We start from the raw sequence: 15,765 nt of genomic DNA on the forward strand, positions 1-15,765 counted from the left end.
TGCTAGAGTTCAGACTTTAGACAAGGGGAATCTAATTCCCCTCATCAGCATCTATTTTGATTTGCCTGTTACCTAACAATGTCAGGGCAGATGCATCTTCAGCAAATTCTTTAATGATAGTGTCACCTTTCTGTGACTAAATTTTCTGTGAATTTATAAAATGGAGGAAACGTCCTTGAACTCAGCTGCAAGGTAAATATCTCATGACTTGTACTTTAATAACCTTGACACGAAAACAGCATAATGTAAGATTATAACTTGTTGGCTATTTACAAGGTCACATGATGCCAGGAGACTCCCCTAGTTCTTGGAAGGATGGCATATTGTCGGGCAGGACAAACGTGCTATTCCATGCATGTGCATTTCTCTAGCATGTACCGTGTGTGGTATCCCTATTCTAAAGACAAGTGCAAATGAAAGGAGCCCATGTCTCCCTTTGGGTTTAATGATACTATCACATAAGTGATAAAAGGAATTAAAGAACCACCTCCTTGTGATTAAGTTTCTTACAGAAACAGCATTTTTCCAGGTCACATTTCCCAATCAAGGTTAGAAGGCTGATTGTATATTAGCATGAAGCATCATCTTAATGTATTTATGATCTTATGGAGTTTTATGAGTTAAATAAAGTATAGCATAATGGGCAATCATTCATTTTACATGGACATTTCTTTAGTTGTAAAAGCCTGACAGTGATTAAGTCAACTTTTAGGAAAAAAACAAATCCTTCTCAGAAGGAGTACAGCTGGTAATTGGGTTAATCAAGATCTTTCAGTTTTGGAGGAATTTTACCCATTCACACCAAAACACACTTGGAGTTAGAGTTACCATGCACCTGTGCAGCCTGCATGGTGCTTTCCTTCCCTGCGAGCATTTGAATATGGCTGTAGGATCTGTGATGGGTGGAAGTGGGCTAGAGAGGAAAACAAGGACCAACATTCACTTCCACACTGACAGATACATTGAGGCCCTTATCTCATTTAGTTTTCACCCAGTCTTATGAGGTAGGTTTGCATTTCCTGTGGACAGTTAGGCAGAGGAAGGAAAAATACTTGGACTCCGGAGGTCACCTGTTCCAGTAGCACCTAGATTGAAAACCCATCTAACCTGACAACTGAGACAGCTTTTCTCTCAAAAGTGCAGCTTGGGGCCTCCCCTGGGGGCACAGACAGTTGAGCGCAGCGCTGTGAAGCTGTCCTCAGCCTCTGTAGTGCTGGCTGGATTCCGGCTAGCCTGGGAGATACCCACATGGCACAGCAGACATCTCCTGTCTCGTCCGCTGCTCCCCTCAGCAGGGTATTTCGTCAGTCTGCCTGTTCTGTTTCCCGCTCTGTCTCTGGTGAATCCTCTCACCCTCCCGCGTATCTGGCCTGTACCCCGGTTCTTGTATAAAATAAATAAATCTTTAAAAAAAGTGCAGCTTGTTGTATATTCAAAGTCATCTCTACAGGAGGATGGGATTGAGAGCTGAGAGAGAGGTAGTGACATCTCTTTTAGCCCCATGTCCTGCTGAAGGTGTCTGGGCATTTCAGATACAGTACATTTAATCCATGGCAAATGTAAAAATAGTTTTTGTTTTCAGGGATTTTAGTTCAAACTCCAGCCATTTAATTGGACACAGTGCCATGCATCTACCCCTTTATAATTTCCCCCAGAATAAAATCAGGTAGGATTTTATCAGAAGTTACCTAAGCATGCATTCTGCTCGCATGAACTCTGAGGGACCCCAGAAACCAGTGGTTCTGGGTCCCCATCATTTATTCTCCTTTCAACATCAAGTTGGATCCCACGTGCGACAGGCTATTGTTGAGGGCATTTCAATAATAAACTCCATGCTGGTAAACCTAGCTGGACACGTTGCTTTTCTTTGTGAGCAGGAGGAACTGCTGCAGAACTATAAATACTTGCCAAAAGACACTGTACACACATCAACTGAATAAACAAAATGAAGCCAGTGTAAAAAATGTCCAGTTGTTGCACAGCCATAAACCAACATACCACACAAGGACTGATTTACAGCTAAAAGGAAAAATTACACTTTTCAGAGCATCCCATTTTGGTGCAATCATGGTCATCAGTGAAAGTAGTATCTATTTAAAAGCAGTAAATGCCTATTTCCAAACAGAACGGGACAGCATGTTAAGGAGGAGTCAACCCACTCAAACATGCCCAGGCTCTCCAGAGAACCATTAGGGTCTGTCATGTGAATTCACTTCTTTTTTTTTATTTTTCCTGCTTTTCTTCCCTGCTGAATATTATTATCTAAAATCAAATTAAGTACTAATAGTAAATATGCACAGCAATCACTTCAGAAAAGCAAAACAATCAGACTCAAGGGGTGATCTAAAAATATTATTTCTCGTAATAAAGACTAAGAGCCCAGATGGGGTTGTGAGAGAGTTCCGAGAGGGTAATAGTAACCGGAGATGTGGTCCAAGGAACTATTTAGCGGAACCACCGATGAATAGTAAAATCTCAGTAATTTAAAGAGTACCATTTCCCGCTTGTACTCTATAGCTCTTTACTCAAGTCTATTCCTTCCAGCACTAAGATCTCTAGTCAGTAATAACAGCTACAACAACAACAACGTGTCAAGATGGGAAACAACTATTAGATCTCTCTTTTTTCTCTTTTCTCTGTCTGGTAAAATAATACAAAAAGGCTAAACACAGGAAATTTCAGTGTCTGACCCATATAGTACTTATTGTTATCCAATGACTATTTAATAATAAAATTGTCACAGATCATTTATATTTTAGACTCAAGTTTTCAAAGAAAGTGGATCCCCAGTGAGATTTAAGGCACTGGTTTTTAAGTACTGCTGATCAAGGGTGGGCCCTGCAACCTAACTCTGTGGGGTAAACTAAGGTAGGTATTATTCCTACATTCCAAAATGAAGTGTTCAACTTAAGATGTGAAATCTATTTGGCAAACAGATTATTTCTTCAAGACCAACCAAGTTACAACAACTACTGAAGTTCTTGTCAGCACAGAGGAGCAAGAGTATAACTAGAACTTTTCAATTTGCTTTCTCATCTCCAGGACTCCCTGAACCACTCAGGCTAAATGATAGTGAAGTCCTTTGAAATGTGCTTTTTTGTGTAACAAAGGTTAAGGGAATTTCCAAGGGATTATTCTTTGGTTAACATAGCTTCTCTCTCTTCCCAATTTCTGTTGCAGAGCCATAAGCAGGCCTCGCTGATGTCAGTTGGACTGAAAGTGGTGAGATTCTGAGTCATTCAGGTGGCCTTCATCAAAGATGTCTGTAAATGATGGATTGTACATTCTTGGGAAAAGGGTGAGCAATTAAAAAAAAAAAAGATGCCACTGGCCTGGACATGTTTGAGGGCGTGTACCTCTGCAGGAAAGCATGGGGATACTGAGGCAAAGCAGGGGGAAATCAATTGACTTTGGTGATGATCAAAAGAACAAGAACTTACCTGTATTAACTCTCTAAAAACCCAAAAAGGACTACTCTTAGGTGACTGACAAATCCTATTATTCTAAACCAAAAGAACCAGGAATCACAAACACTGACCTTTAGGACACCAGAGAAGTAATTAAACATCTTGATTTTATAAATGAGAACACGACTGCCCTAAGAGATGAGCAGACATGCATAAGCTCACATTAAGAGCCTGGAAGATGATCTAAATGTAAATATTGGCGTGGTTTGTTTTTTTTTTTTTTTGTACTATGATAATTGTCTGTTCTACCACAAATGAGACACTCCTTTATTATGAATGAGCTCATTCAAGTCAACTAAGAATAATTTGCTGCTAATAGTTTTAAACTATACATGCAGTTTACTTTTAAGTATGGAACACAGAAAATTATACTTGTCATTAGTTTAGGAGTGATAAGAGCGATGATAGAAAAAGTACTGACTGTTGCTCAAGCAAGGGCAACCATCCCAGACTTGCGGGTCAGCAAAGGCTCCTCAGGAGATCTAATATCTCAACTAGTTCCTAGATTTCGTAAGGGCATAGCTAGCGAGGAGGAGGGATCTGTGCTAATAGATCATATGATGAGAGGCAAGAGAAGCTTCACATTTGAGGAAGCGAAAGGAATTCAATGTGATTGGAACATTGAGCACCTAGGGGCATGTGGTAGGAGTTGGGGCAGGAGAGGTGAGCAGGGTTCACCAAGTCCTGCAGGGATTTTCATGTAGTTATGAAGTTTATCTCAAGGTAATGGGAAGACAACAGTTTTGTAAAACAGCAAGTATGATAATTAGATCTACATTTTAGGAAGAACACAGCCAGTTGAGTGAAAATGAGTGGTAGGAGGGATAAGTACAGAAGGAAACAGTAGGTTGCTGCAGTAATTCAAAAGATATTTGTCTAAAGCATTATCTAAGGAGGAAGGGGCTTGGATTTAAGATATTCAGGTTGTAGAATTAAAATACTGATGTTAAGCAGACAAATGGATTAGGGGAAAAAAGAGTCAAAAATTACTGAGTTGTCTGGCTAAAGTCTTCCCTTGGAGACCTTCTGACATGGGAGATACAGAGCATCATCTCTTAAATACTAGGGACTGTATTACAGACAACAAAACTCAAAGCTCTGTATTTGCTTATTATGCGTGAAACTGCAGTTCTGGGCAGATGACAAAGACTGAATTCGACGGAAATACTCTGTAAACTGTTGCGACATGTTAGTGTATACCACTGGGGCACTCATAAATATCTGATGAGATCTTCCCAGTGGAAAAATAAAAAGACTGCCTTACAGGCACTGTTCATCTCAAGACCTTCTCAGCCTCTCTACATTTCCTGGGGAAGGTGGGACAGGGATGTTCCATACCCTGTTCGGGCAGCCTTAATGGTAATCTCTTCTGTTTTTCTGGTTGAAGTTGATTAGTAAAAGGAAGCAGGATTAGGGATGCTGAAACAGAAATTAAACTCAGGGAGAAAGATTTACTAACTCTATATGGATCATCTCAAGGTTATCCAGCTCGAAACTGGAGGAATGAAATAAAGTATGTACCTTTGCGCTGTAGTAGGTCCCAATTCCCACCCAGGACATAATTCAGGTACTCACCCCTTCGCCGCCATTTTCACCTGTGTTGGCAAGCATTTCCTGCAGGGCTCGGACAGAGAGGGACTGTTCCAGCACAAAATTGCAGACGCAGAGATCAGGAGGAACATACTGTAGAAATAAAACCAGAATGAGGACACCTCATTATCACTCGGGGATGGGTCATGCAGTAATATCTCAAAGGCAAAGAGCCCCTGAGTCAAAATGATAACCCAATGGATATACAAAAGATGGGTTTCTTTTGTTCAAGTTACATGGGCTTCAAGTGGGATTCTGAAGGATGAAAAGAAGAAAAGCCCCAAGTCTCAAGGTAACAGTGACCAAAATGTCAAGGTCCTCTTGAAGGACGGCTGATTGCATGTGTGAGATGAGTGTACATATAAAGTTGCTGAAGAAAAGGAGAGGAGGGCCTCCCTGGTGGCGCAGTGGTTGAGCGCTGGGTTGCGAAGCTGCCCGCGGCCTCTGCATCGCCGGTTCGATCCCTGGCTGCTCCCCGGCCACCAGAGGAGGGTCCCACATGGTGCACAGACCTCTCCTGCCGCCCGCTGCTCCCCTCAGCAGTGTACTTCGGTCCTTCTGCCTGCTCTACTCACCGCTCTGTCTCTGGTGAATTCTTTCACCCTCCCATGCTTCTGACTGTACCCAGTGCTTGTATAAATAAATGAAAATAAATAAATCTTTAAAAAAAAAAAAAGGAAAAGAAAAGGAGAGGAATAAACATTCCTGGGAGCAATGGAAAGAATCCACTTCATGTGTATAACCTGCAGAGAGTGATCTAGACTTAATACCAGAAGAACCAGCACAGATGGACCTTGCAGCGGAAGGATTAAAAGAGTCTTCCAAATCATATACAGCATTGTAAATCAATGTCATGTCAATAAAAAAAAATAAAGTTGCTGAAGAAGAGGAAGGAAGGACAGGCTGATCTACACCAATGTCCGGTGGGACTCAAGGAAGAAAGCCACAAAGATCTCATCCACAGTGATTGTGAGAGGACAATGAACAGACCGGAATGTGGCTGTAGACCACAGTCACCAGAATAGGGAATCTATTTAGTGCTAAGCAAACTGGAATACCACAGTGTTAAAAGAGGCAATAGAAAGGATCAAGAGCTATACAATTCTAACTCTGAACAAACCAATATCTAGAACTTTGAGAACTGATGACATCTACAACAATCACTCTAATTTTTAATGTACTCCCTTCAAATCATGATATTCACACCTGTTCTGGAATATTTTTTAACAATAGTGAAATACAGCCTTCTCTGCACACTGATGTTAATGGCTAATGCTTGAATACCTTTCTCTGTGCCAAACACTGCTGTGTTTTGCATAGGTTAACTCATTCAATCCTCATCACTACTCTATACCATAGGAATTATTAATATTGCAGTTTACAGCCAAGATTATGAAGGCATAGAAGTTGGGTCACCTTTCCAAGGTGATGGCTTAAACTTGGATTCAATTTAGGTAGTCTGTCTCCAAAGTCCAAAGACATTCTCTCCACAACCAGAATATTTTCAAGCAGCAAACACTGTAAGTATTATATTTCCATACTACACTCATGTGCTTGGTAGTAAGGCAGATATAAAAAACAAACCACAATAATTGCTTTTCAGGAGTTTACACTCCAGTTTCAAGATACCATTTCCCCTGGGAATACAGCTTATAATCACCTAGCATAACAAGCCTTTGTTTCCTGCATGAAACTGGCAGCACATTGACACTAAGGGACAAAAAGGAATGAGGACTGAGAACCAGAAGTCGCTGACAGCTATGTCTAACTCTCTGAGACAGGTAAAGCAGTCTCCATGGAGCTCCAATTTAAAAGCTACAGCAAGCATGATACGAAGCCACCAATAACCTTTCTAACATTTTTATTTTAAAAATATATAAGGAGCTGGCAACATTTAAGACCCCTTTAATTTCCTAGTGTCTGTACATTCTTCCTCCTCCCCCTCCAACTTCAATGCCTTCAAAAATAAGAGGATATTCCACCTGGTAGATGTGCCTACTTCTTCCTCCTTTTATTAGTTTTAAGTCCTAGAAGTCAAGCATAGGTTTATGGCATACACATACACACACATACACACACACACACACACAAACTATCAGCCTGGAAGTGACATATCTTGACTATTTTTCTACTAAAATACTTTCCTACTCAGGGACTCTGCAGTGAGGAAGCCTAAAATCCTAGTCTTCCTTGAATTTCGGCATCACAGGAATATGCCCATTTTGCTGAATGATGTCACCAAGGAGCAACTGTAACACAAGGAGACAACAGCCTTTATTTTGCATGTTTCTTGCTTTGTTTTCAAAGTCTATTCTTGCTGCAGGTAATTAACTCATTTGTATGGGTCTTGAGCAAGCAGACAGCTGGTGATGTAGGGCAGAGTTTTGCATCCAGGAAGTGTTTCTGGAGCACATATAGCATCATGACAAATAACATACAATCATATGATGAAGCATTTCCCTAAAGACCTTATGCCACAAACATATTGCCCAACTTAGTCTCCCAAAATATGATGCCATAGCAGAAGATTTTCAGGAGCATGTCTCCATGACTCCTTACTCTACCCAAATCTCACGTCACCAGAAAAGCCACCGGAAAAAGAGAACAGAAAAAGACACCCAGTCTCCCCCGCCCTCTCCAAGAAAGCATTTGATTATTTTGTCACCCTCCTCCTCCAATACACTAGAGCATATGATTTAGGTATTTTCTATTCAGGGATGTCTGCAGTTATGGTTAGGACTTTAAAGGATGCTTTTGGCTAAGCAACCGAATGATCTCAACAGTCATGCTCATGTCAATGAAAACCCCCCTTTAAGACAAAGTGCTAGGGATCCGGCCCTTACCTGAGATTATTTGGTTCTAAGTCGGGTATTTCCCCTCCCTGTGTCTGGCTGCCTGGACAGGAGACAGGAGTGCTCCTGCAGCACAGCTATCATCTCTCCTCACGGAGGGTCACTGAGAGACAGTCACTAGGCATGATCCCTCGAGACAGAGGGCCCCAGAAGGGCCGTGGTTTAAGGACTGGTGTGAAGGGGCACATTTAAACAAGGGGATAGTGAGCACAGTCTCTGCCACTGGCATTTGTTTCCTTATTTGTTTACTTGTAAAATGTGGCCCCGTCTGACTCTTTATACTCAGGAGTAACGGTCTCGCCACCCCAGAAGCACACAGAACTATGTGTGGGCAGCGCCAAGGGCAGGAAAAGGGCAACAGGAATGTCCAGAGAACAACAAAATGCAACCAGCAACTTGTGACATGAATGGAGCAGAGAGCACAGAGGCACCTGACCTGCGACGCCAGCTGCCATCCTTCATTCAACTCCAAACTGGCCCGTGCTCCCACCTCCACATTCCCCAAGAATGAGCAAAGGCCACTCTTGCATCCAAGCTAACTTGCTGGCAGGGTGAGCATCCCCCAGGAGGCCCGCTCACTGACTGTGTGCACAGGAGACTACGCCTCGGTCCCATTGCTTGGCAGGCACCAGGCTTGTGTTTGACGATTCTCGGCACGGAGAGAAGGGCTTTGTTGACAGCTGTTCTGAAATAGTGCCTCATCACTCTCCGCAGGCCTGTCTTTTGCCTTGAGAGGCTCCAGGTTTCCAAATGTCCTACAGAAAACCTTGAGATGCCCCAGTGCTGGGTAAACCTGGAACGAGGTACTCATTTAACTCCACTTAGAGGAAAATAGTACCAGGGAAAGCCTACAAAATCCTCTGTGCTTCTGGAATTTAACGTTTTCCTCACTGCACGGAAAGTATTTACTAGATCCAAGATGGTGGGAATACTCACGCTAATGGAGTCATTCACCATATTTTCATGTACAATGTGTACTCGGCACTGTTCTGGCTTGTACTAGCCAAGCCTTTAGGGAAATGAAGAGCAGTTAGTTACAAGAAAGGGGAATGTCAGCCCTTTTATTACACTGTCAACCACTGTCTGTTTCGGTTATATATTTCTTCATTCATTGCAGTCTATTTTTCTAAACTGTGGGTATCCTGAAAAATCTGTGTCTCATTCAAGTTTTGGTGTCTTCAATACATAGAATAGTAAGTGCTCAATTTAAGTCGTCTTCTACAACTGACTCTGTGTCCTCTAAGACTATTTGAGAGTATGTGGCTCCTGTGGCTGGAAATAAATTGCACCAAAAGCCTACCTGCCTGGTTCCTTCCCCAGATCTCCTTGAGTATGATTCAAGAGGCCTTTCTCTTCCCACTTCTATGGGTCTCCTACATCTCTGTGAATCCATCTGATTTTCACACAGTCATGCCTCACTTAGCCAGCCTGTAAGCACATCAATCACTTTGCCAACTGAGAGTGATACAGGATAGACTGGTTAAGAGTGAACACTAGCACAGGACTGCCTGAAACCAAGTCTCTTTTCAACTACTTATTAGCTGAGTAACATCAGGTAGGTAACTTGGTCCCTCTGTGCCTCTGTTTATTTACCTATAAAATAGAGAGTAATTTCTACTTTTCAGAACAAACTAAGTAATCCTGTTTAAGGAGTTTAAAATAGGATCTGATCCCAATAGGATCTGATCTTTAGGTTCATTTGGTACCTAAAGAAACAGAACAAATGAATGAACTAAATAACTAAATAATTTTATGAACTAAATAATGAAATCAACTCAGGCTACAACATAAGTCAGTGGTGACTGAGAGGGAAGGGGGAAGTGGGGTGTGTAAATCAAGAAAGGGGTCAGCTTTATGGTCAAAGGTGGATGTTTACTTTCAGTGGTGAACATAACACAGTATAGATAGATGATATTGATAGATGCCTGAAACCTGTATAGAATTATTAATCAATGCTACTTCCATAAAAAGATGTTTTCAAATTTTGGTTTGGTACATAATTGTCTCATAATTATCCAACACAGAGTGGTGAAATCCAAACATCAATTATTCACTTAAATGTCTGATATTTTATCTAGTATTTTTTAAACTTTTACTTTGTATAAGGCTAAGGCAAAATGTCCACTTCCAAGATTGCATGGTCTAGTGGAGAGTCGGGGAAGCAAAAGGGCAGTTTGATTCAAAGGGCCCAGACTGGTGAGGAAGCACAGAGCTGATGTGGCTGGGTCGAGGGAGGCGAGGAGGAGGCAACAAACAAAGGGGGCTGAGAAGCGAGGCTGAGGAAGAAGTAGGCACTGGACTGAGTGGACCTTGAATCTCCTTGACATAAAGGTTTGGGCTTGATCTGCTGAACCACAGGGCACCATTAAAGGAAGTTATGCAGGGAATGGTGTCATTACATTTTCATCTTTGAAAGATCACCACAGTCCTTTACAAAGGTTGCTACACCAAACCAGAGGAACAAATTAGGAAGTTGTTGGAACAAACTGCTTATGAGGTGATGATGACCTGAATTAAAGTAATAACAGTAGAGCTGACGATAACAGAATAAATTTGAAAAATTTTGAAAAGTGAGGAGAGATAAAACCTGGTGATTTATCAGATATAGGAGTGAAGAATTGGAAAATGACTAGTGTTTCTATTGTATGTGAAAGATTACAAAAAGGACAGACTCAGCAATAATAAGCCACATACAGTAATTACTTTTGGCAAGCTGTCTACTAGAATCTCCTGTTTAGGCAAACGGGGTGATTATGGTAGAGTGAGAAGTGTCCCTGCAGATGTCAGCAGAAGCAGGCTCATCTGGAAGAAAAGGAGGATTCAGAAACTGACATTCACCACAAAAGGAGGATTCCTGAAGACCCAGCAACCAAAGTCAGCCCAATTAACCTCACTTTCTTTCCCTATGTCCCTCAAGCAGCCAGACAGTATTTACAGAACATAGTAATTCACATTCATTACTGCACTTGCTGTTGTGGAGACAAAAGGAGAAAAGACAGATGTGGTTTCTATTAATTCAGGAATGGCTAACCTATTATAAGAGATCTACTATACATGAGACTTTATAAAATACAAAAAAAAATATGTGAAGCTAAATTGATTATATATGAGGTCTCTGTTCTGCAAGATGCAGGGCCCTCTCTGATGTTGTGGTTAGGAGAAGCCAGCCCCAGCAGAAACTTGACCTACAAAGACTATGCGTGCAAGAAGTTCCTGGCACATAGTAAGAAATGAATGTCTACTTAATGAATGAACAAGATAGGAGAGTTATTCTTTCCATTTTGGTGTGTGTGTGCGCTTTCCTTCTGCTTAAAATTCTATTAGCTGAAGGAGTCTTTTGAAGTTTTTGGCTTTACAGAATCTCCATCCTTGTTTCCTTTTGCTTTTCCACCCAAATCTCTAAAGAAAAAGGTCAAGTACTTGGAAGAATCATGAAATGGTAAAGGGAATGATCAAGGGAAGGAGACAGTAGTGAATGACTCCTGCTGACTCATTTTTCTACATCTACCTGCCACTCCAATCCCATTTCGAGAACTGAGGAGGAAGGTGGATGTTACTGGATGCTGTCTTATACTGTTATGTGCTGGTGGGTTTACATGGATTCAACCCCACTGCTATGGGTTGATTGCACGGTCTTATCTGCAAAGTGAAACAATTTGTAATGTCAAGAGCCCAAAGAGAAAGAGCAACTGTAAGACCAAAAGCCAAAACTAAGAAAGTAGAGCTGAGGTAACTAGGAGAAATGAATCTTATATTCTTGGATCCAGATTATGGAAAGTCAAGACAGATGTCAAGAGATGTTAGCATCTCTTCAGACCAGAGATGGTTCTGAATCTAGGAAGTCAGGGACATGGTCAAGTGATTTTTATCTCTGGGGTTCCATGTCAACAGGGACAGGAGCAGTGATCATGTTAATTATAGAAGAACCAGGAACTAAGAGCAAACACTGGAATACATTGAACCTTTCATTTTTTTTTTTGTTTTTCTTGTGTTATTTCTTCAGGTTTTTTTTTTTTTTTAATGTTCTATCTCCTTGGGTTGATTATGTATACGGAGGAATGACTTTTGGTCTACAAGTGTAATGGAATATTAAAGAAAGAAAGGTAACCTCTGTGGTCAAAAGAATGGTAAGTGAGGTAACCCACAGGAGAACTACAAGCCTGCAGCAAAACTCAGGGGGGCAAAACTGGGGCTCTTTAAGCAGCCAGCACTCACCATTCAGAGGTAAGCCTTGAAACTTCTGAATTTTATGAAGAAGCACAGTATTCTCAAATATTGTGAGTCTGCTCTGGTAATAAATAGGGCAGATGTTTGTTCTCTCATGGCTCTGGATCACAAATTGTGTCGATAAAGGGAGTCTATTTCTCCAAGGACAAATATATCTGCCAGTAACAGGGAGAGCTGGACTCAGTCCCCAGTGTCCTGGTTTCTATATGCATTTTGTTTGCTCATTTTACAATGCCACCTCAAACAAGAACCATCTACCTATGGTGGCTCAATGCAGCCCTAGTCAAAGATCATGATGAAAATGCATACATTGTAGAAAAATGAAAAATTATGTAAAAAATATATAAAATAGAAAAAAATAGAGATTTTGGAACACCAAAATAAATAAATAATTGGGGGAAAAAAGGTCGTGAAAGAGAAGCTTGCCAACCACTATGGTGCAGAAAATCATTCTGTCCTCCTGAAAATGTTCCAGGCCAACTGGATACCTTTGGTCATAGTGTGGCATTGGGTAAGACCAACTTTCCATGGGATAGAATCAAGAAAGCCAGAGATGGCATGTGTAATTGGTATTTCAGGAGCTTAAGCCCTTGGAAGACATTATCTCATCCAACTGCAGGAGACATGAGCTCATTAAAAAATTTCTTATCTATTATTGATAGTACACAATTGTATTTAGATTTTAAAGGCAGAGTCAGTTATTAACCAAACTAATGCCCACCCCCTATCTCAACCAGGTCTTATTTATTCATGCAGTTAAATGTTTTTTTAAACTCATCTTTGTCACCTTTGTTAAGTTGTGGCTAGATTATAATGAAGAAAGTTAGATAGTAAATGTTCAAATCTGAAGCTGCGGCTGTCTCCAGATTTCTAAAAAACAGAGGATGTTTTACAGCCATTTTTGAAGTGGGTCAACTGAGATGCAAAGGTATTATATAAAACTTACACCATCTAGGGGGATACAAGAAAAGGAGGCAATATACATTTTAAATGTATCTATTTATCTATTTAAATAATACCAGGTATTGTGCTAAATACTTTATAAATATTTCATCTAACTCTTATTTCAATCTTTTCAGGGAAGTGATTAGAGTCATTTAATAGATGAGATAATTGAAACTTGGAAAGGGAGCAAGCAGGAGATAGCAATTAAATCCTGAAGTTCAAACTCAACCCTTCTCACACATATGTCAATATCCCTGAAGAGAAGCTTCCTCTCTACTCAAAAGCAGAATTCTAACCCTACTGGGTGGTCTCTTGATAGCTCTCACACTTTGATAAAAAGTTAAGAACTTCATGTTAGGTTCTTGACCATATCAGACAGAGTTCTCTATTTTGGAAAGGCTGCTGAGGATGCAAATACTCAGGATTATCAGGGATCATGAGTTCTGAGCTTCAGAAAGTTCTGATTCCTGACAGGCAAGATTATTTCTACCTTCATGCAGTTTTAAAATCTAAAACTGACTAATCATGCATGTAAACAAACAATCTCTTTAAAAAGGCATTTTAACTTTGTATGATGGGGCAAATTGCCACCAAGTATATACATATGTAGCTTTTAAATTTTAAACGTTCTGAAGAAAGAGACTTTGCCTGTCTGTGTTTAGAGCTATTATCATGAAACAGATTAAAATGTATAGACACTTAAGTCTTTTCTTATGTTTAATATTTCACTATGGTAAAAGAGGGTCTTTCTTAAAGTATGTACACAAACTATTCAAAGCATTTGAGTTTCAATTTTGGCTTGGATTTTGCTAACAAGAGCTTTTATATGTAAACTGTGTGGCATACAAAACTGAAACATTTAGTTTTTGAGAGGAAATATTCTTTGAGAGGAAAGGAGAATATCAATATCTGTTAAAGGAATGAAAGAAAGGCTTCTTCTGATTGCCAAATACAGGGAAGCTATGCTCTGAGCATCAAGCCACCTCAGGTGGTTCCTGAGTCTTGGGATGAGTGGCTGCCCTGGGAGCTCTGACAGTTCTAGAAAATCACTACTGCAGTGCAAGAAGACTTGCTAAGCAGAGATGTTCACAGCCATAAGTAGAGGGCTGCTATGTCAGATGTCACTCTGGTCTGAGGTTTATTCTAAGACAAGAGGGCGTATTCAGAAGCAAAGAGATAGAATAAATTGATCATGTGGCAGGGGAAGGGGAGAAGGTTATTAAGTCATAGAAAGGTATTGAGGCTTTAAAAAAAAAAGCTTCTGCTAGGAAATTAAATGTCACTTTAGAAGAACACTTGAAGTTTTAATATGAAAGGAAGTGCCACTGCTATCTAGAAGCAGGAAATATAAATTTTAAGACAAAAATCCTATGTCCAAAGTTTTACTGTGAAATTGCCAACCTGAAGTGATAAAGAACTAAAAACTATACCCACAATCACTCTTTCCTTGCCCATTTCACAAATGCTCAGATATAGTATGATTATTTTAAAACTTTTCTTTATAAAAAGTTGTATTTACTTGGAAGCATTCAGAATGGCAACAAAAGAGCTGCAATTTTGTTTTGTTGTTTTTTGCAATTACAGAGTGATACTCCATGAACAGAACAATTATTTCATATAAACTGCATCAGAGATAACCAAAGATCAAAACTACCACCCTGTATATAACTAATTTGTCCTGTGCATCAACAAGAACCTTCTTTAAATTTCCATTCCAATTTACAACCCTGTCCACACCAGGCAAGGTTAGTGGCTATTAAAAATATCACCAGGCTGGGGCCTCCCCGGTGGCGCAGGCAGTTGAGTGCATCACTGTGAAGCTGTCTGCAGCCTCTGTAGTGCGGGTTCGATCCCGGCCGTCCAGTGAGAATCTCACATGGTGAAGCAGACCTCTCCTGGCTTGCCCGCTGCTCCCCTCAGCAGTGTATTTCATCAGTCTGTCTGTTCTGTTCCCCACTCTGTCTCTGGTGAATCCTCTCACCCTCCCGCACATCTAGCCTGTACCCTAGTTCTTGGATAAAAATAAATAAATCTTTTTAAAAAAAATAACACCAGGACAGGGCTCTCTGAAGACACATTTGGTAGTGTATTTACTAAAAAAGACACTATACAAATTAAAAATAAATCTTACACAGCCTTACATTTCATTTTTTTTTTAAAGAAATAAGTTATGTACAGGGGGATTAAATGCTTTATAGACAAAAGAAAAAAAAAAACTGTGCTAGAGCCAACTTATTCATCAATGGTCTGTTTAATTGACACTGATCAACAGATCCATTACAGCTGAGCCTCTCCTAGGGAGAATGTTTATTAATGCAAGAGAAAGCCACTCTTGCAACATCACTTATCTTCCTGATGCTGCTTCAAGATTTCTCACAAGAGTACCATAAATATAAGCTTATTTTGGAAGCACTGATGCAGAAACATGATGGGTCCAAGAACTCCTGGGTAAGACTGCTAAAGGTTCTGATTCAAGTACCCCCACGGTGAGTACTTTGAAGGAACAAGGCAGGTGATTCTTAAACAGGAGGTCTTTGACACCTCTGAGAGACACTGTAGAGCTTCCAGTAAATTCAGGTCCCTGGAAGTAAATTCATTCTTACTCTAGATCCTTCTTTAAAGAGCTCAATTCCTCAAAATATAATGGTTAATCTAGTCATTAAAATGGCTAATCTAGTCATTTA

At 40.4% G+C, this 15,765-nt stretch overlaps 1 protein-coding gene across 1 annotated transcript in view; it reads right to left on the bottom strand.

The window, feature by feature from the left end:
- Positions 1-15,765, bottom strand: part of RYR3 (ryanodine receptor 3) — a 522,405-nt gene that overhangs the window by 322,493 nt on the left and 184,147 nt on the right. The window contains exon 3 of the mRNA XM_054700223.1: positions 5,043-5,150. Coding sequence (XP_054556198.1) covers positions 5,043-5,150 — 108 coding nt within the window. The remainder of the gene's footprint in view (positions 1-5,042; positions 5,151-15,765) is intronic.

The sequence above is a fragment of the Talpa occidentalis genome, unplaced genomic scaffold (assembly GCF_014898055.3).
Source record: "Talpa occidentalis isolate TD23 unplaced genomic scaffold, MPIMG_talOcc4v2.1 talOcc4.11, whole genome shotgun sequence".
Lineage (NCBI taxonomy): Eukaryota > Metazoa > Chordata > Mammalia > Eulipotyphla > Talpidae > Talpa > Talpa occidentalis.